Raw genomic sequence first — 22,144 nt, forward strand, 5'->3', positions numbered from 1 at the left:
ATTAATTCTTTTACCTTCCAACATGATTAAAAGCACTTTTAAAAGACAAAGATTAAACCAGCTTGGATTTTGTGCAAAATGCTTAATTGCATAATGAAGTCTTAGCGTTTACTTTATATTGTACGTTTTACTTCATATTGTATATTGATTTCATTTAATAAAATCAAATCCATTACTAAAATATTCTTGCATCCCAATTAATACTACTACATTTCACATTGATTTTGATGTTGAGGATGTTATTTGGCTTTTTTGAAAACAGCAGCTTTGTCAGAGCTTCCACATAACCTAATTTAGAAGTACAACAATGGGCTGAAGTTATGGCTGAACAAACAGAAGTGGGAATTCCTCCTGTACCCTGGGCTAAATAAATGCTGTGGCTGAAGGCCAAAAATAAAGGGAGCACCTGTGGTTTTTTTGTTTTGCAAATGGTGTTTCATGGTAATTAAAGATGTTTGAAGACAAATTACTGGGCTCCGTAATTTCTCTGGTGGAATTAGGTGGTGGTTTCTGGTATCACCTCTGTGCTTGTAAAACAGTCTAAAGTTAATAGTGGAATAAAGTTCCCTTTTTCTTCTAAAATTAAGGAGTGTTTGATTTCTAGAATATTACTGTGGTATCATGGGGAAATATTGTGTGGAACTGCACCATCCCTTTCAATGCTTCAGCAAGCTTGAAATTGTATCCAGAATATGATTAGAATAATTTTTCTTTTTGATGGTGGTGCCAGGTGCTGAGTACCCCTGAATGCCATTCCTTTCAGCCAGATAGGAATTGCACAAGTAAGGAATAAAGCCCCTGCTGTAGCTCTATTCAGTATAACCTAGCAGACTAAGGCAGTCCAAGTTAATAAAAGATTGATTTCATATTGGATTTAGTAAATTAGACTACTGGGAGCTTGGAGTCCGAAGGCAGAGGCAGTGGGTGCCCAGGTACAGCAAAGGGAGTGTCCTGCTCCTCCTGTTCTACGGGGTGCAACCCTGACCAGCACCTCTGGCTGCTGGGAGCTGCTCCCCCAGTGCTCCCTCCTTGGCTGGCCCACACTGACCTGCCCTGGGTCCCTGAGCCCTGACCCTGCTCAAGTGGATGCTCAGTGGGTGGATGAGTCTCTTCTCAGAAGCATGGGTTCAGTATACAGCAAACAAGCTCATTTGCTATTGCAACTGTTCCATTGTTTCCTGAGAGACAGGTTTCACTGGAAATTGCTGTGGTTATTAAACTAATTTTGAACATTTCAAATAATTATTTCATTAAAAACAACATTTCTGTTACATTTCTAAGCAAATAAACATGGAAAACACCTTAAAGAGGTGCCTACATACAAAAATTGAGAAGGTTTCAGAATGGACAAAACCCACAGATATGCTTGTATCTGCTGGTTATCAGGTTTGGATATATTAATTAAAATTTTGTTGACTTATGCAGCATAAGATGCTTGTCATTTTAATGTGAGACACAATAATAGAAGATAATGAATTAAGTTGCCAGTGGCCCTTTCCCCTAGGATGATATGGTGCTTGATAATTAACTATAATATGCAAATAGTAACACTCCAAAGTACTGCAGAGTACAATAGAATCCATTTCTTAACCAAAGTGTTATAATGGTACTTTTATGGTTTTTTTAAATATTGAGATGAGATGATAGAAAAATCACTGCTGTGTTTGATATTCAGTAAAGTTTATCAGAAGACAGAGAACCACTGGAAAATATTTTGTGAATGTCTGGGTAACATCTCACAAGGCTGTATTAACTCAAACTGCTTCTTCAGGATCTTTGAACCATGTAAATAAATTCCCCCTTCAAGACCCTCTTATTGTACCCAAATTTCTGCTCTATTGTTTTAAATCCTTTCCCATCAATGTGTAGTCAAGGCTGGATGTGCTCACCTTGGATCCCATCACTATCACTACTCCAGTAGGCAGTTGGGACAGACTCATGTGGTGCTTTCTTCAAATGGATTTTCTGAACAACTTTGTCTTTCATGCTGGGCAAGCTTAAAATCAGCTGTGGTATTTTACATGAGTTTGTGTTGACAGATTAGTTCACTAGCATGGGACTGGTTTGAAGAACTAACAGGCTTGAAGAAATGCTGCCAGATTCCAGGCAAATAACTTTAGTTTTCTTTCCTGCAGATGGGAGCCATGTGTATGAAATACAAAAGAAATGTGTTTCCCATGAAGACAACAGAGTTAGCGTGTGGAAAATGAAAGAGTTCTGGTGTTCAAGGATTTGTGTCAGGTGCTCTCTCCATGAACTTTTACTGGAACAGGGATTTTAGATTAAAAATGTAGCGCTATGATGGTTTCATGGCAACACAGCAAAGTACACGTGAATTAGGATCAGGTTGTTCATAGGTATGTCCACAGCTACATAAAAGGCTCAAAATATGTAACAAATATTTGGAAAAACATGAATTCAGGGCCTTTCATGGTTATAACTGAATTTTGATGTGTTTTACCCGGTTTAATTGAGAACATCTAGTTCATCCCTAAGGAGCAGCCAGCATAATATCTTCATATCTTCATAAGGCCATTTTAGCAACTACCACAACCTTACTTTCCTTTAGGCAGAAACCACTAGAATAAGGAACTGTGCAAAAAATCTAATACTATACTGAATAGTGAAATAGTGATTGTTTGACCTCATTTGTATCCTCCTTGAATCAAATCCTGTGTTTATTTGCTGATGTAAACACTTCTAGATTTGTCCCTCAAATGCTAATAGCTCTTTTGTGCTCGCCACAACTATGAAGCCTCACTGACTACAACATAAATTGAATGGGAAAAAGATACTAATTTCCAAAAATATAAGAAGTAATAGGTTTCCACTAGGTATCCATGAGCTTTCTATACCTATGACTTGTAGATGTCCTTTGCAGGCACTCCTCTAACACTCTTGTGCTTTTGTACTTCAGTGATACTTCTGCAAGGGTGATCTTTCTTGACAACACCAGCAAGATCTCATGCTCTTTCTCTGATGCTATGCTTTAGAATAGAAATCCAGATGTAAAGATGTGTTTGTGTGATGACTTCAACTAAATCAATAGTTTCAACAATCTCAAAAACGTCTGAGATTTAGACACATTATTGGATGGCCTTTTTAATTGGAAAGGCTTTGGCCAAGCTCAGTAGAGGGAATATTTGGCAACTGTGAGCAGAGTTTAGGTATGAACAAAGGGAGCAGATGAGGCTACAATTCACGTGTTGTGCATTGACTGTTGCAGGAAAGTGCAGAAGCAACAATATTCTGTGCAGAGCTTTAGCTTATGTGTGCTGGGTCTTGGAAGCTGGCAGTGTATTACGCATGTAGAAGATACAAGGAGAAAGTGCTCAAGTTGGAGGAATTAAAATTCTATCATTAGAAATGGTCTGTTGAAATTACATGCTACATGGCAAGCCTACAAAACTCAGCATGTGGAGAGCATATTGGCAATGATTTACAATTAACCACCACATTGCAAATCACTCCTTAGCTGTTTTCTATTATGAAATTTTGAGAGTTGTAAAATGCATTTGTGCTACTTTATTTCCTTTTGAAATGGTAATTGCTACTGCTGAGGGGCAGTACTTAGTGCAGAAAATGAAGTGTGCAGCACAGGGAGGAACTTGTTTCTGAGGAACTGCTGAGGAATTGTAATGATGTGAAAAAAGTGCTTTCTTGAAACACATACACACAAAAGAGCTTCATTTATGAAACCCCAAATAAATAACAAAATACAATAAAACAAAACACAGTCTCTTTTTATGCAAGGGCCAGAGCTTACTAGTTTGTTGCTGACTGCACCTTTTCCCCATCAAAGTGGGAACAGTGGATTGACACTGAGTAAAACCCATAAGTCAGTGGCTTGAGGGAAATGCAGATATATGGAAATGTGATAGGAGTGCCCTAAAGTTTTGAGCCTGGGTTTTGAGCCAGTGTGTTTGAAAATTATCAAGTGTTCTTCTAACTACTAGCCCATTTTAGATACCTAGTTACAGCACTGACAGTGGTACCACCCTGGGGACCTGGATAAAGTTTGGCTTTTGTGTCTGAGAAACAGGCTGTGCAGTCTAAGTGGAGAGAGAAGGTATATTCTAATTAAGTGATGGCAAGTTCCCCCTTTACAGCTTCCACCTTGATGGTGATTTGTAAAAAGGACAGTGTTTATGAGTAGCTTTTATGGTGGGATATATTAAAGAAAGCAAGGAGTGAGGCTTCTCAGGTCTTAAATTTGCTAACTTGTGTCAATAATCTTGATCTCTCAGGTAATAAAGTTGGCAATCTAGCTCAGGTTCTCAGTTTAAAGTTATTATCTTTGAAAGCCAGGTGATTGACTGTAATTTTGCTCATAGTGCTTTGTTGGTAGCAGAAATAAAAACATCTACAGCACTTTTCATCAGAAGTGTCAGAGTGCTTTCCACACCTTAATCAACTAATTTTTATGAAATGGTGGCATGGTTTTTCCCTGTCTCTTCTGTGAGAACTGAAAGGATCAGGACAGTAATCAGAAAGTATGCAGGAATAGTGCACTAGCAAAGACTCAAAATGCCCAGGTCTAGAAGTGTGGCTTCCCAGAATTATTTTACAGTTTTTACAGAGTATACAGACACAGTTGTAATTGTCCTTTCATAAATACATTTGAACAGATGTTGTGTCTAAGAGTGCAACAGTCTGAGTCAATGCTTCCAAGATGGACCACCTTGATAGTTAGGAAAAGAGACAGTTGTGTTGGGTCAACTTGTCTTAAAAAGTAACTCACTACTGAACAGGGATGTGCAAAAGCAGAGCACAGCAGCTGAAGCCAGGAATGGCTCAGGATGGGTGATGTGGAAGTACTGTCCATGTCTACTGCCATGGAGTGATAATGTTAAAAAAGGGTTAAAGCTGTAGTGATAATGTTAAAAAGGGGTTAAAGCTGTAGTTGAAGCTTGCAAGGAATGTTAAATTGCTAGTCTGGGATAAACCAGGAAACTGTGCTACTGCAGCTGCATTCAGATGGTGGTTTTGTGGCAGCAAGCACATACCAGGCTGAGGTTCTCAGTGCCCCCTTTGCCTCAGTCTGTCCTAACAAGATCTCGTGGGCTCTGCATTGCATCAGGGCTCGAGGAGGAGAGCTATAAGCACTGGGTGTAAGTTGGAAAAAAACCCCAAAACTTCATAGGAGAACTAAGGAAAAACTTTCTCCCCATGGAGATTGTCAGGCAGTGGTACTGGGTGCACACAAAATTTTGCAGTTTCCATTCTTGGATGTTTTCAAAGCCCAACTGGGCAAAGCCCTGAGAAACCTGGTTTGAGCAGAGGTTTGGACTGGGGACTCCTTAAAATTCCTTCCAGTCTGGATTATCCTATGATTTTAAGATTTGTAGCTCTGGCAATTCTAGATATTTTAAAACTTCTGGTTAGCTCATCCAGCCTTGTCCATAAAAGAGTTTCTTCAAGGAATAATTTTTACCCATGAAAATAATTTTAAAAGATGCTGGTTTGAAGTAAATGCTTTTGATGCAGAAATTGCCTACAAGTCATGTAGTGGCACAACACTGGCACTGCTGCAGCACCTTGATTGCCAGCAGCCTTTGTGTGAAACACGAGCCGTGCACAGCCCAGCGGGGCAGGCGCTGCTCCTGAAGCAATCTGCCTTTGCACCGGGGATCCACTGCGGCCAGAGCTCAGTGACACTGGGACAAAACAGGGGCATTACGGGGAGATTTCAGAAACAGCAGCCAGAGACTCTGTAATTCAGGTCTAGTGTCTCCCTGTTTCTCAAAGAGAATCTGTGATACATCCATGGCAGTATGTTCTGCAGCTGTTAGGAGTTGTGAAATGGGAAAAAGGACTGACTGTAGAGTTCTTGTTGCTGTTGTAATCATACTACTCCTGCTCTTAGCCTAAGTGCAAAGAAGAAAGTAAAGAGGGTGTTAGGAGACGCTGGGGGTGCTTCAAAAGGACAAATTTTGACATAGGAAAGGGAAATTGGATTCAAAGAAGGATGTATTAAGACTAGTTTACAAAAATGGGAAAAAATTAATGCAGTCATTCCAATATAGGCAGGTTTTAATCTAGTTGGAGACTGCCTGGAAATGCACAGCTTCCCAGTTCAGCTGCTGATTTGCAAGCAGTACATTTAATAAGCATCCTGCTACCTGTTGTCCAACAGTGAAGAAACATTCTGCTTTACCTTGAGATCATGTGTAGCTGGAGTTTTTATTTTAAAGAAAAGATAAAAGCGGATAACGAGGTAAAAATGACTACTGTGGGAAAATGGGGACAAGGGCTGGAATTTAAGGGTATTTCGATACCTCTAATGATTTCAGTGGGACTTAGGCACTCAGTACCTTTAAAACAGTGCTAATCACATAACAAAGGAGACACTAATTTAGCAGTTCTCTCAGGAACAGAAACCTGTCAATGTACTTACAGCTTTATAAACAAGCAACCTGTGTGGTAAATGAAATAATTTCCAGTAAAATTGTCTGTCTTGCAAAGCATGAATTGGAAAGGGAATCAGTCATTATCTCAATTGCACTAATAGAAATCAAGAGTAATGCAACTAAACTAACTTTTGCTGATGCTGATATTTGAGATAGGTTAGTGTCTTTCCGTGAAATGCTGGAGTCAGTTCTATAGACAGAATTTGAGTTTTCCCAGTTCCTTTCTTGAACAAGTGAATAATTTCTCCCTTCTACTCTGTAGACGTCTTAATCACAAAGGCAAACAGGAGAATCAGAATCCTTCTGATTCTTACAAGTATTTCTTCTTAGTGTTGAGAAATGGCTGCAGCTTTAAAATTATAGCTAAAGCTGTAAGCAGATTCCACAACATGCAGACACAAATGGTGTAGCATAGGAAAAGAAGCTCTTTCCCATGTGTGTGTAAATTGAGGCAGTTCAGTTTGCAGCTACTTAAATACCAAAGAGACATAATTTGTTTTCACTTCAAGACAGAAACCTAATGTACAGGCACACTTTGCTTTTCTTTGATACTCTCTCTTTTTTTTTTTCTTCCTGTTAAAAGCAGAATAACAATCTAAGGAATAAGGTTCTTGTTTTACTGTTAAGATCGTTGTGCTTTGGAAAGCATAGTGGAGACAAAACTTTCTATTTCTTTTGTGTTTTCTCACTATTTCCCTAATATTTACTACATTATAGCTCTTGCATTTTGGAAGATCCTTGTATCTGACACATTAAGAAAATTACCCCTCGATAGCTGTGCAAAAACTGCACGCTGCATACCCTGAGACAGTTTCTTAGACACTATCTGCTTTTATAGCCTATGGACAGAATAATTTTCCTGTGATTAGATATCTCAGCAGCCCAGTTTCTCACACATGTCTCTAAAATCAAGGTATTTCTGAGGTAGTAAGCAGCAGGTTCTCTAGATTTCTGACCCAGACAGTGCTTCTTTTCAGTAATTCTGAAGGGAAGAAAACTATACATGCTTAAACCTAAAGCATTAGGTTTGGCAGAGTTGTTGTCAGAAACCATTTAGCCCTACTACTTCTTGAGAAACACTTCTCATCTGCTGCTTTTCAATTACTGAAGTATTTGAAAAGCGAAGTGCTGAAGATTATATCTGCTTTTTTACATTTATCTGTGATTAGCAGACTAGAAACAAGAGTGCACAACTGATTTTACCTACACTACTTATGATGGATCTCTTGAGAACACAGTAGTGCTTCTGACCTAGTGAAACTCCTGCTGTTTTGAAAATTATTATAAAAACAAGACATGGCTATTTCTGTCCGACCACACACTCACTTGTTGCCCGGTAACCAGAAGGATGGAGCCTTCTTTCCCATGTACCACTTGCCGGTAAATGTGATCCAGAATTAAGAGCTCGCTCCAGCAGTTCTGAAGCAACTTCATTTGGTCATCAACCTGTAAAGGAAACAAACACAAACATTGGTGACATGGGAGTCAGTGGTGACTCTGGGAGTAAGTCTGACATCACACTAGGGAGGCAGCCCTCCTTCACACAGCTGGCTGACATCAGGAGAACAGAGATGCTGTCTAGAACTATTCATGCCCAAAATTGCTGTTTGCAGTTGAATAAACAGAGCTCTGCTGTAGCCTTTATCTGTGAAATGTACAGAATGGTTACTCCTGATTAGATTCTAGTAAAGCAGAACTAGGCATTAGATTCTAGGAAAGCAGAATTTTGCATTGTTATGCCAAGTAGTAATAACTGTATATTTATGGCAATGGGTTTTTATTTTTACCCAAAACAAGTCCAGCAGGAAATAATGCTGATGTGAACTTTCTCCTATTCCCCATTTTAAACCTTAGCTTCTGGAAATAATAAGATATCTGCAGATTCACAAGTGTTATTGCTTCCAGAGGCCCAAGTCAGAGACCGGTCCCTTGCAAATTAAAAAGTGAAGAGAGGTTAAAAACCTCTCTAAAAATGGCTCTGGTGCTATGAAAAGAGAACATTTCTTAATGAACAGAAGCTGAGCAGCTTTGGATGTCACTGGTAGGGCAAGAAAGGGCAATGCACAAGTCAGCGGTGAGCAGCAAGACACATATGTGAGTGGATTTGGAAACAGAAGGAACATACTGGGCACCCAGCACAAGGAACCTACATTAAGATTTTCTGTAATTATTTGGGATCTATGTCTTAGAAGACAAAGAAATTTATCACTAAACTGACTCTAAATGCAACTAGATTGCATTCAGTCTTTTTCACTTAAAGACTGAAAAAAATTTAGGATTTCCAAGGAAATGGGAGAAAAAAAAAATCACAAATTAGTGGAAGGTAGACTATGAAATTAAGTCATGGTAGGCATTAATATCCTCTGAACCTATTCTTACTGAGCTTCCTGATTTCTTTTTAAAATCAAAATATTTGACTTTAAATGGGTGCCTTGAAAGAGTTGAGAGGTGCATACATTAGCCTTGCTACAATTCAGAGTGGTAATAGCACCTATGCAGTTGAAAGGACTCTTAAGAACCTGCATAGATAGTAATTGCTGAACAAATGAAAAATGCTGTAGATGCTATAAATCTAGTTTTAATTGCTTTAGAACTAGATTTTGTCATACGCAGGAAACCACACTACACGGAGTAATACTGCATGAGCTGGATTAGATAATGCAGTAGATGTTTTCAAGTTTTATCAGCTATGACCTAATGAATTTTAGAACTTTATTCTTTCAGGCTTGTTTTCTAGTTGTGTAGTAAAGAAGGAAGTAACTTTTCTTAGTAATAGATTTTTGTAATGTCACCTGTGAAAGTTACCTACTATTGTCTCTCTCTTTCCAGTCATTTGCCACACAGCTCAGATTTTAACATCTGAAACATTGAAATCTTTACTTCTTCCATTTGTCTTAACTTCCCTTTCAAAGGCACAAGAGGCTGTGTGCTGCTGTTCATGTTTTCCCACACAGATACAGAGCAAGGCTGATTTGGTATTAAAAATCTCTTGTTCTGCCTACAACATGTATTTGACTACAAAACTATTTCAACTAAATGATTTGTTGGCTCAAGAAAGGACAGTAAATCACCACATGGATACACTTGGGCCAGGTTTAAATTATTTGAAAAATATATTTGAAATATACAGATTCTGTTACTCTTGCTTTTTACATGAAACAATTCTTTGATCATTTTCTCCTCTGAACAAAAAGGTGTTGAAAAAAATCACAAAAATCAAAGATATCATGCTAACAGGATAATGTAACCCAAATTGCCATTTCATACAAAGCTATCACAGATTACATCCAAAGAAACCAAATTTTGAGAGAGTTTAAACCTTCAGCATCCATATCCACCTAATACCTGAATAAGAGGTCAAGCACTTGACTGTACCATAAATGACTCTCTGTTTCCTGTGTAAGCCAGCTGTCTCAGCCACAGGCTTTTGAAAACAAACTACACTTTACAGGTCTGGCTTTCTGAAGATCCCAACAGCAGCTACTCCACAATCAAAGCTTACCTCCCAAGCTTTATCCTGTCATTACCGAGCCAGTGCTGTGAGAACAGTGCAAGATGGCAAAATCACAAAAAATTATTTTGCACATAGTCTGTTCCTGCTGTTTTACAAGCCTCACAAAACTAGCACAGTGAACATCTGCTAGCGGTTCACAAAATCTGCTCCTCTGTATTTGCTGTAATTTAACCAGTGAAAGCCCATAAAATGGATAGCAAAACCAGTTCTATACACATCCCAAACACCGTGTTGCCTGCAGAAGATTTTTAGATACAGCTACTGTTGCCATTTTAAGAAAGATGGTGGGGCAGCAGATGCCTCCAGTTTGCACTAGGAAGAAAGAAACATGACTTTAATGATGATTGTGTATAACTAAAAGGTAACACAAATGACCAGTTCCAGCCTACTTCTGAAAGACATGTAGATGAGGAAAAGCATTTAGATCACATTGAACAAAACCAGTAATGCACCACTTCTTATGTTGGAAGGAGCTGGTAAAGTTTATGACATGCGTAAGTGCAGCAGAACACAAACACCGTTGTGTTTCCATGGCACATCAATAAATGTGTTGCAGAAGCATGTTATCTGTCAAAATGGGAAAATCAGCCTTTGACCAAAACAATTATGTGCCTTAAACTGAATGTGCCTGAAACTAATCCTGAAGGCAAAGATACACAAGTTTGCTTCTGAAGAGGAAGATCCTCCTGCAGGAGAATGATCTTATTGACTTCAGTCTTCTGACTCCAAAGCCGGAGAAGGCTGCTCTGCCATTAGCAGTGTAAGCAGGAGAAAAGGTGGGATTCTGTCACCAAAACACTTAAGTCCAGTCTGGGACTACACATAATCAACAACGTTTTCAATTGTGGTATAAAAGAAATTAAAACAAGCTCACAAGTTTGTGAGCTGGCTAAGTAACTACTGGCTAAGTTTTGAGGTTTTTTTCAGTTTGTGGAGATCTTTAAGAGTATTATCAATGTTTTAAGAGCAAGAAAAAGTTCCTGTTGTCCTAACTACTAGGAAAGCTTATAAATAAAAGCTAAACATCATGTGGCCAACACCTCCCTGCTGCAAGAACATTCCCCAAATCTGTTCCTGTCATAACAGAACACTGACGTGAGGAAAATGTAACCTGGGTCTTACCTAATCAAGTTGTCAAATGAGATGCCCATTTGACAGCTATCGAGCCTCAAGCAAAAGTGTGAGTGAATACTGTGCCCAGATGGTTACATTTTGGCCCTCTCTGGCCAGTGGCACTCAGATGAAGACACACCAGTGGGTATAGCATAACTGTAAATTGTTGCTGAAGAAATAGCTTTTTAAAAAAGATGTGGAAGAAGGTAAAGAAAGCTCTGTGACTTAAAAGAAGTAGGAGATCATTTCCAGCAGGCAGTGTGGCAATAAAGAGGAATAATGTTACAAGTACGATGAGTAAAACATCACACATGTAAAACTGCTCTTAAGTGACAAGAGAACCAGCAGGAGTGCTTAGGAGGCTGCTTTAAAGGAAGAGAGAAGGTTGTGGGAGAAGACAGAGGGGAGCTGGATATTGGGTAAAACCTTGAAGGTGAGGAGGACGAGATGCAGACTAAAAGGGTTTGTGTGACTGCAAGGGATGCTGCTGGGGCAGAGAAGGAGCAAGTTCTGTTTGTTAGAGAAGCAGAGAATGGTGGCTGACAACAGTACAGGTGTGGTATTGTTCATCTGCACAGTGAACTCAATTCTGTCAAATGTCTGAATACAGGTTTGAACACAGAACTCTCTGGTGGCATGTCAGAGTTCTACACTGCCAGCTGCAATTATAACGTGACTTTAAAGAATTTTTTTTCTGAATTTTCCACTAACAAGGATTGGAAAACAGGCATGCATGAGAATACATTTAGATGCGTCTATTAGTCTGCATAATTTATCTTGCCAATATAATGCAAGTTACATAGAGTATTTCCAGGAGTGGAGGAAATGGATTCTCAATTTGAAGAGGAAAGGTCTAACCCTGAGCACTGTGGTGACACACTATCTCTTGAGAGGAGAAGAAGATAGGAATGGGAGTGTCACATCTGCCTGCTAAACCCTAGCCTCCCCTCAGCTGGGCCCTGAGCTTTTGATATGGGATTCAATGGAAGTTTGTAAGTCTCTCTGAGGCCTCTGTTGACACTGAAATACACAATCACACCTTATCAATTATAGTTAAAGGGAGGACTTATCTCAGAAATGCTGGTTACTCATCTGAAAAACTATTTGTGCTGATGTTATAGATGAGGAAAGCTAGTGTGACACAAGAGTAGTATTGTTGTAGAGTGTATGCTTCCCACAGCACAGAACGTTAATCATTATAAACTGTTGTTTTTTCTGAAGAACAACACTGAAATTGCCAAACAGTAGAATGAAGAATAATGTGTATGCTTTGCTGAAATTCACCTTAATCTTATCAAAACCACACTGTGTCTTTCTTTTAGGAAAGTGTTTCACAGTATTTCGCACTGTAACAAACAACTGCAGATTCATTGCAATTTTTTTTCTGAAGAGGTATTTTCAGCCTGAAACTTGATTAATTACCTGTTAAAAATTTCAGGGTCATGGGTTTTTTGTGTTGTTCTAAGTTAAATAGTTTCCTTATAATTATTGCTGCAGATTCAGTTAAACAATGTGCTCACCTTTTACCCAGTTTACACCTGGGTAAAACTTCTGCTTTTCTCAGAAGCTGAAGATCCTTTTTCATCTCTGTTCATTTACATCAACTTGCCACAGTAGCTTTGGGCTTTTCTGCTACTAAAAATTTTAAAGGGTATCTAATGATTTCAAAAAAAACACAATAATTGAAATTTATGTGATCAAACTGTGCTGGATTCAGCTGAACTGTTTTTACTTATGATTCTAAGAGGGAATGCAAATATGGAATAACATGAAGCATTCATCTCATAGTGCCACTTTTAAATTCTATGGCCATTGAATAGCCATTTCCTAGTGAATATGAAGTGATTAAACATCTGTCTGAACTGTTCAGCCTGAAGCACATCGGTTCAAGGAATGGTTGAACTTTCTTTCAAATGCAGTTAGGAGATCACTCACAAGTCATTGCAGACATATAGTTTGAGTTGTTACTCCATTTTCTTATGCTATAGTGGTGCAAATCACCCCAAATCAAAGTTTTATAAGACAAGTGCACTCCAGAGACTATTTTTTACTCCTGAATGCATGCATGGTTTCCAAATCATTATATAGGTAGGGAAGGATTTGGACTCTCCAGATGGCTTGCTGCTAACAGTGGGAAACCTCCTGTGCAAGGTTGCTGTCAAAAAGCAGCACGTAACAGCCAATGTGATTTTAGAAGTGAATGCACATAACTTTCAGAATCAGTGAATGCCCTAATAAAATCTGATTGCTGTCTATAACCTCAGTAATAAAATGCTACAAAGTTCAAGAAGAAATGATTTAATATTAACTATGATTGTTCCACCTCTTTACTAGAAAACTGTGGGTTATAAAAATTTCTAGGTGAAGGCAGGGAGAGATGTTTAAAAGTCTGTGTTTGGTTAAATGACTGTCCTGTTTCCATCGAGCTCTAGCATGAAGGGAGTAAAAATCTATTCAAGTTTAGTACCGCTTTACATTTGTCTTGATTTAAAAATTAAAAGAAATACAGAAATATTTCAGTGTGTGCCTTTTCCTGCTCATTTACAGCCTGTACGAAGGTTGTTACACAAGTGCAGTTGTAATTGGAATGTACCTCTGTGTCTATGTGTAACTGTTTCTCTAGTAACTTCTGAATCCACCAGTCAGAGCCAGAATATTTCAACAGGAAGTTTTTCTATCCAAGATACTAAGTTCCTATATGCTTTGTTTGAATCAGTGTCCACACGAAGGAAAGTAAATGCTGAATACCATGCTGAAAGAAAGGTTAATGTGCCCATCCTTTATTCAACAGCAGGGAAGTGAGAAAGGGGAAGAGAGAAGGACTAAAATGCTTCATTAACTCCTTGCTCATGGAACCATTAATATTTGGAATATCAAACTACTTTGGAATTTTTTAAAGGACATAGACAAGTAATTTATAGCACAAAGCAGCATTTGAAAAATCCCATGCTTTTTTTACCCTTCCAAGCTGTGGAGGAGGGGTGCATGTGTGGTGCCCATGCTCTGGAAGGCGTGTGGTGTTTCCAGCTTAGGAAATGCAGGCAGGGAGAGCAATGGCTTTGCCACAGCTTCTCCACTCACATGCCCCTGGACAGCTCCCTGTGAGATCACTGGGAAAGAGGGGATGAAGGCAGCACTGCCCAGCCATTTCCCAATTTCCGTGCTGATCTTCCAGAGAGTCAAAATATTTTAACAAAGCAGCCTTGAGCATCAGCTCACACTCATCCTGTTTTCTTGCAGGAATAGAGCACAGGGTACCTGCGTCTGGGGGCCTCAGATTGCTGAAGGAGTAGGGGCAGGCAGCAGATGGTCATACTACTAAAGAATAAGATTTCTCTTATGGATCTTTGGACTCCATTTAGGAATTATTCCCATCTATTAAGGAGAAGGTAAATGAACAATCTCACTTCTACAAGCATCAGGTGAAAGGGCTGTTGGAATAAGTTTTCTGTGTATATAAATCTATTATATAGGGCATCAAATGCGACACATAGCACTCCTATTTCTTCTCCTTTTCCTCACATCTATCTCTGTGCAAACTGCATGAAAATGACTTGGTATTTCACAGTCAGCATTATTTCTGATGAATTATGAATGTGTTTTTCTTAGGTTCTCTTCTGGGTGGTTGTGGGTTTGTGTTTTTTATTTTATTTAACTGAAAATAAGAGAAGTATTTCTTTATACTCCCAACTGAAAATTTTGCTTACAATGCAGTGTTGTTTGCCTCTCAAAGTGAATAGAAAGATAAGGAAAAGGGAAAATTAATTATTTTTTCCATCTGTTTCACAGAGTGGAGGTACCTTCTTTAGTACTGGACCCATAGAATTTACCTTCAAAATCCTACTCCTGTATAGATGTTAGTACAGCCTAAGCTTATGCATGGTTGGGTCTAGAATTTTAAAATAATTAGATAAAACTATGTAGTTTATGTAGCAATTTTGGTACTAGAGCTGTGTTGATCCCTTGAATGTCTCTGGAAATACACCTATTTTTTTCTGATGTCAAAAAACTAATTACAAAATTGTGTTGGACCATATTCTTAACTCTTAACTTGTGTAGATATAATTTCATTTACTTGCAATAAAATCTGAATTAGCTCCACCTGATGAATTGTTAGCCTTGCAGGTCTCATCTGCTTTTTAGGCTGCACAGTGATGTCCCTTGGGGAATCAGAAGACAAAACTGAGTCCAGGAAACTTTATGGTACTGCTGGTGGATTTATTCTTAATATATTCAATCAGCAATTTCACTCTATTGTAGAGCAGCTTGTGATTAAAGTCTTTGATCTTCTCCAAGTCACATATATTTTAGCATTATCTGAGAGGATTTCTAATGTCTATATAATGTTTAATGTCTAATTTGTATATATTGTTCCTTTCCTGTCCGGTGATGAATTGGTTAAATTATGGTTTTATTTTTCTTCTAATTAGTATATTGCTCCAGATGAAACTTATTCTGAGTCTACAAGTAAACTCCAATATTAGCTCTCATTTTTAAAATTTTAGATATCACAAACATCAAATCTCAACAGAGATCAACACAATATATAGGGTACATTATTAATATTAAAATACAAAGTTCTAGTAAGAACTAATGTTATTTTTGACAAAATAAATACTCTATTAAAACTCAATCAAGTAGGCGTTGTGTAGAAAATGTTTTAAACTTGTGACTAAAGACACATGCTAATTTCAGAAAGCAATCTTTAATATGGTAACAGGCAACCAGAATAATTTCTCAACACACTTTGTGTCCCATTCTTTTGAGTGCTGCATGCCCCAGAACAGTGTTTTTTTGCATGAGTTTTTAACAAGAGTTATTTAAATCAGCTCTTATTTAAATTACACTATGTGGTTACTCTTCTGTTTAACAGGGTTAGTGTTTATTTCCAGTACAGCTGTTAAGTGGGTGTGGAGTATGGGAAAAAGGCAAGTCATACGTGAAGAATAATCTTACTCCCTTTTAACAGGTGACACCTACAAATGCTGGTTTGTTTACACTGTGGGACTGTATTCATGATTACACCAATGGGAATATGCAAATAATCTTCTGAAGTCATGACTAAAAAGAAGTTACTTTAATGTTAGAGCACCATAAATGAGAGAAGGACAATTTGCCAGGTGAGTTTTAGTGACAGTCAGGGTTGGACACTGACAAACCACATGAAGAATCCAATATATTTAATGTTTCATACCATTTGTAGTCATCAGCAAATCAGTAGTTCTTTATTTTAAAATAAAAAACTTTATCTTTTGATTGCATGGCACTGCAATATTTCTCAGGAATTAAAATATGTTGGTTTATATTTTACATTTCAAAGTCCTCTTAAAACTTTTGGCAGACATCCAACTGCAGAAAGGCAGGTATTTCCTTCTGCTCATACTTGAATCAGGGAAACATAAGGATGTAAGAGTCTCCAAACTGAGGGCTGGCCACAGAGTCACCTGTAATACACTATGGCAGTAGAGGCTGGTGTTACTGCACTTGCCACACAAATATATTCCACTATGTTTTCCTCTGATTTGTAGTAGAACAGCCAGAAAAAGCCGCAGCAAAAGCAGTAAGAAATCATGAGAAACGGTATCTTCGGTCAAGATGTGAAAGGAGATGGTATACTGATGAAGAAAAAATACAGAAATGTTGTCTTACATCCTGAGGGCTGCAGCAGTAACAGTAAGTCACTGGGGCAGAGATTAAATGAGGAAGAAGACCCAATGCTAACGGAGAAAATGAAAGAAAAATCAGCCTTATGAATGGGTGTTGTCATGTATTAAACCAGTATCCATCTGACTTGATAGAAACAATTGCTTAAAAACGCTGCCAAAGGAAGCTGAAGCCATACAAGAAGGAGGTGTAGTGATGCATGATCCAACAAGGTACACAGCAATGATCTGTAAAACTTACTACTTCTCTTTTTATCTTAAAAGCATTGCAGGAGTCTCTCAGCATGCAGCTACTACCATCTAGCTAAATCCTTTCAACTAGGAACATCGTCTTCAAAATATTTCCTCCTTTCCCAACACAGTCAAGTGTGAAAGAGCAGACAGAGAGCCATGTTATTAAAAATCACAGGAAGTCCTGATTGAATGAATGTTTAAGGAACAGGCAAGTGTGTATTAAAATGGTTTTTTTTTTCCATTCATCCTTTCATTTGGCTTTGTTTCATTTATTCCTACTTCCTGTTTCCTGTAGTCTAATTTGGAAATCTCTGAAGCATCATTAAAATACAATTGTCACAGCTCTGCTCAAGTCCCATATTGTCATTAGCTCTGCAATTAAGATTAATATTAATTTTTAAAAATACCTTTGAAGATACTGGTTTTATTTGGGTTGTTTGGTATGTGGATGAGAGAACTTTTGCAGTATGGAACACAGAATGAGTAGGAACCTTATAGGTAAAAATGACAGTAGACTGTGACACAAATCAGTCAGCCTCTGACTTTCTCTGCTGTCACAGCTGGACAGAGGTCTGTGAGTCTCTAAATTGCGTTCCTACATGTCTGCATGCAATAGGAGATTAGCTGTGTGTTTAGGAAAAATGGAGAGAGTATGTACATCTAACTTACTGGGTTTTTCATAGCTTGTTTCTGAATGACAGTGATTAGATGCTCAAAATGATGAACAACAAAATCAGGATGCTCTAATTACTTCCTGTTCACCCATGAGTGCACCACACACCTCAACTGCAGGAGCTAAGTTTCAGACTGGTAGAGACATGGCCAATGGGCAACAGCTTGCAATAAAATGGAAACATTCTCTTCAAAAAATCATTTTTTGCATTTCTTATGTGCAAGTATCTGGCAATCTACTATGAATCTAGGCCTAAGAACCAATTACTTTGGTTTGTAATGAGGTTTAATATGAATTTTATTACTGAAGGTTTGACATGACTAAAAGATTACCATAACACCCAAATGTAAGAAGTTTTGTTGTTTAATCTGAGGTTTATTCTGGTTTTACCAAAGTAGAGTGCATGATGACTCTGCCTCTAATGAGTTTTTTTGAGCTGTATTAAAACTTTTTAAAATATGGCCACTTAAATCTATATCAGGGTAATTTTCCTGGTACATAGAATAGCTTGAATGATTTAAAAGTATAAATGAATGCAAGATTATGCAAATATTCAGCATTGTGTCACTGACAGGTAGTAGACTGAATTCTGTCTTTGGCTAATCTGCCTGGGGGTCTGTTTCTTTTAGAGTATAAGGTCTTTAGGGATGGACTGACTATTACTGTCTTTGGGCAGTATCTATCTATGTTACCATAAATCAAATAGCAGAAAAAGGTTGCCTGACTGCATAGAGCATACATGGACACTTCTCTTTAAATGAAATTATCAGTCTTTCAACCTAAACTGCCAGCCTGCTAAACAAACACAGAATGTCCAGTTAAATAATACAACAAGATATTATTGGTGAAACTCACTGACTCCTTACATAAATATGACCATCAGCTTGGCAACACCATGAGAATATTTTGCTCAGTAATTTTTGCACTGCAGCATAATCATTTAACCTGACATCCCATGTAACCATGAAATACCAACAGTTGTGGCATTATACAGAATCCTGATCTTGGATGGTGCACGAGAAAGTCTTACATTAGGAATGTCTTCAAGACTGATTCTACCATTCATATGCAGACAGAGATACAAAAATGCCTGGGTTTCAACAAAAGGCTTCAAGGAGCCGGTCCTTACTTTAATTGCTTTGTATCTGTAAAGCCTTTGATAACGCACACGTTTTTAAAGTACACCCAAACATAAGCCAACTTCTAAATTCAGCTTCATAAGACAGGTCCTTTTGTATTTCCTCTTGCATGAGCACACACTGCACCAAAATCCAATATACTGTATCAAATTTATTCATTTTGCAAATATATGACTATTTGATAAATGGAGTTGAATGTGGGGTGGTTTTTTTCTTACTTTTAGCAAATGAAGAATGTGCATAGTTTAGTTTGTAGCTCACATGTTGCATTCAAATTGCTTCTTTCTACAGTACATTCTGCATATGAAGTTCTCTGAGATGTCTGAACTAGATTCACTGTAAGTACTTATCCAGAATATGCAATTAAAATGTAATTCATTTCTAGATATCATCAATATTCTGTCATTTCATAAGGGGAATGGACTAGGTGACCCATGAAGTCTATTCCTACCCTCATATCTATTATGATTACTTTATATTAGTAAAATTGCTTTTTAAGGTCACTTTTATGTCATGGTTCCCCTTACACAAATATTTAGTACATTTGGCCACTTATGTGTATTTTTTCCAGTTCTGCTTTAGAATGGATTCAGTACAGGCAGATCACCAAATGAAAGAAAAACATGATATTTTGTTGTAAATAATTCATAAAACAACGTTATGACCCTTATTCCTCATGAGGCACCCAGATAATGAGCCACCCAAATGAAGCAGTGAAAACATGCACTTCCCCTGCCATGGGTGTGCCCCTGACAGACTCCTCAGGGTCACAAACCCATCAATCTCTTTTCACACATGAGCTAATCAATTCAAAGAGGGAAGTGCCAATGAGCTATTAGATCAATATGGTGAAGTATGGAGATTGATCTTATCCCAGAGTGACTACATTAACAGACTCGTCAGTGTGACCTCTGCCCTGCGGCGCACATTATACAGGATTGCAAGTCTGAGATCTGAATGAAGACCTCAGGTCATTGCTTTTAATAATCTGCTTTGCTGAAAGAATTAAAAGTAAATCTGTAAAGGGATGACTAATGAAAATATGAAGAGATTTCTGCTCCTCTAGTCTTGGTATGCTTGCAGAAATCACACCAGCTTTTCACAGCAGCCTGCAGCATCGGCTGTCTCCCACAGGCACCTGCTCAGCCGTGCCGGGCTATTGGCGCTTGAGAGAACAGTTTAATACAGCCACTGAGAGAGCGTGCTCTCCAGAAACCAAATACAAAATGATAAGAAGTACTAGCTCTGTCAAAATCACTTAAAGTCTTGGCTGAACTGCCAGACTGAGAGCTGGACTGGAGTCCTGGTGGTCTGAATTATTTAGCTGGTGTAAGTGGGATGGCAGGAGCTGCTGCTGCTGTGGAAGTTGCTCAGAGTGCTGCCATGCACTGAGTGTTCCTTCACCAAGCAAAATGTTCCCCATACTTGCATTAACTCAAGGTCCAGCCTGGGAGTCAGTCCGCTTTCAGTTAGGCCAGAGGCCAGTGACTTTGGGGAGAATTGATCTGATCAGAGGAGCCTGGTTCACAGAATTTATAAGCAGTATGTGCATACATTCTATAATGCTCTGCTGTCCCTCAATCAACCTGTGCTGGTAAACATCACCAACTCTGCAGGAAGTCTGTACATGAAGTGACCACATGTAATGCTATAAGCAACCGTTTCGGGCATCTAACTTTAAAGACTCAGTCTTTTAATGTATAATTTCAGAGATGCTGAAAAAAGGGTACACTTTTTTGTCTCAGAGCATGATATTAGTATTGTTAATATTTTTAAACTCTGAATAATTTCACTGCAATGAAATATTTATGTATATAACACACTTTTAATACTGTATTTTTATTATACCAAACATTTTTATTGTTCATTGTATAATTGAATCAATGAATTAGGAAAAGGTTACTAAAAAAGGATTAATGCATTTTTAATGAAACTAAATGATATAACTTCTGTTAGTCACTGAGAATAATGGCAGATCTATCAGGTTTATACAGATAAGAGCTTTGTGAGTTTATCTGAAAGCCCACATAATGGCCCTCATTTAGCTGTAACCTAGAAAAACAGCTCTAGCAATCCTATTCAGGATTTTAATTCATTGTTTATGTATGTGATCTCTCTTCCGCCTTGTGATCAGAACACCTGTCTAATGATGCAAATATGAATCTCTTTAGCAGACACATCTATTTCCACTTGTAAAACACTTACTGAAAACAATGCTCTTTCAAAGTCTAAATGGAAGAACCAAGCAATGCAATACCACTGGGAAATGTTTCTGAACTAAGGGTAACAGACAGGGAAACCAGTGAGACCTCTGCACATTAATAGTGAGAATGTGAACATTTCAATACTCACATACCTCAAATCCTTAAATTAGCAGACCAGCCTAAATTATAAACACTTTGCAGGTAGAAACTACTATGCTTAAAGATATCCCAGTAGAAAATCCTTATGTTGGTATAACACTGATTGAAATGTGAACGCTGTACAAATGTCATGTAGAAAACTGTATGGCAGTTGCAAACTTGATTCTGACTCCTACAGAGACACTAAATATGTGATCTTTGCAACCTAGCATTTAATTTTTTATTCTTTTGGAATGGATATAAAAATAGATAACAGAAGGTTATATTAGTACAGGATATAGTGGAGAGGAGGGAATTTATAATGACACCCTTAGAAATATATTTGCATTTTTTCAACTGGAAGTATGTAACCAAACTTCAAGAGAATGATTCTGGTACTTTTCCTACCTTCCAATAGAAACTGAGAGTATGCAGAACATGTATGGGGCACAAGATGCTGCAGTATTGCTCAAGAACTTGTCTGAATTCTGTGAGACCACATAATTCATAGTGGTGAGCCACAGTTACATAAATCTCACAACCAAAATGGGCATATTTTTTCCTACCACTAAATTGTGGTTTTTACATCATGTCCTTTCCAAACAAACTAAAATCTATTCTATAACAGAAGTGTTTTAGATCTAGAAGGGGTTTAAAATCCTGATATTATATGTGTACATTTCCACTTATAAAGCAAGGAACCTAATACACATCCAACAGTACAGGTCTCAGATGGTTCAGGAAAGCTCTTGTCCTTACCTCAGTGATGGGAAGCTGGTGATTAAATATTTTCACTAAAATGAGGGTGATTCTCCTGAACAGGGCCAAGGGCAAGTAAGGTTATAGCATATAGAGAATAAAAACACCCTTTTCAGAAATCATAATAACACTATCTTTTTAAGACTCGGTGCCTCACACTCAACAAGTGCTAGAAGTAAATGCTGCCTCCCAATGGAAATATATAGTTTCTTTCCCAATAAAACAACAATAGAATTTCTGATCTGATTGTTTTAACCTACCTCTAGTAAGAAAGTAACAATTTTCATTCTAGATTTC

The 22,144-nt window shown here is 38.0% G+C and overlaps 1 protein-coding gene and 1 long non-coding RNA gene across 4 annotated transcripts in view; one reads left to right on the forward strand and one right to left on the reverse strand.

The window, feature by feature from the left end:
• LOC115496238 (uncharacterized) overlaps positions 1-17,342 on the forward strand; it is an 89,912-nt gene extending 72,570 nt beyond the window's left edge. Inside the window, exons 6-9 of one of the 2 annotated variants that reach the window (XR_012057121.1) lie at positions 14,278-14,426; positions 16,007-16,157; positions 16,566-16,710; positions 16,965-17,341. This is a non-coding gene — a long non-coding RNA (uncharacterized lncRNA). Of the gene's footprint in view, positions 1-14,277; positions 14,427-16,006; positions 16,158-16,565; positions 16,711-16,964 lie in introns of both variants that reach the window. The other variant, XR_003961674.4, reaches the window with a different exon arrangement.
• The window catches only part of NR5A2 (nuclear receptor subfamily 5 group A member 2), an 89,022-nt gene that overhangs the window by 30,886 nt on the left and 35,992 nt on the right, over positions 1-22,144 (reverse strand). For both annotated transcript variants that reach the window (XM_072932758.1, XM_002192969.7), the window contains one exon: positions 7,737-7,856. In XM_072932758.1, coding sequence (XP_072788859.1) covers positions 7,737-7,856 — 120 coding nt within the window. The remainder of the gene's footprint in view (positions 1-7,736; positions 7,857-22,144) is intronic.

The sequence above is a fragment of the Taeniopygia guttata genome, chromosome 8 (genome assembly GCF_048771995.1).
Source record: "Taeniopygia guttata chromosome 8, bTaeGut7.mat, whole genome shotgun sequence".
NCBI lineage: Eukaryota > Metazoa > Chordata > Aves > Passeriformes > Estrildidae > Taeniopygia > Taeniopygia guttata.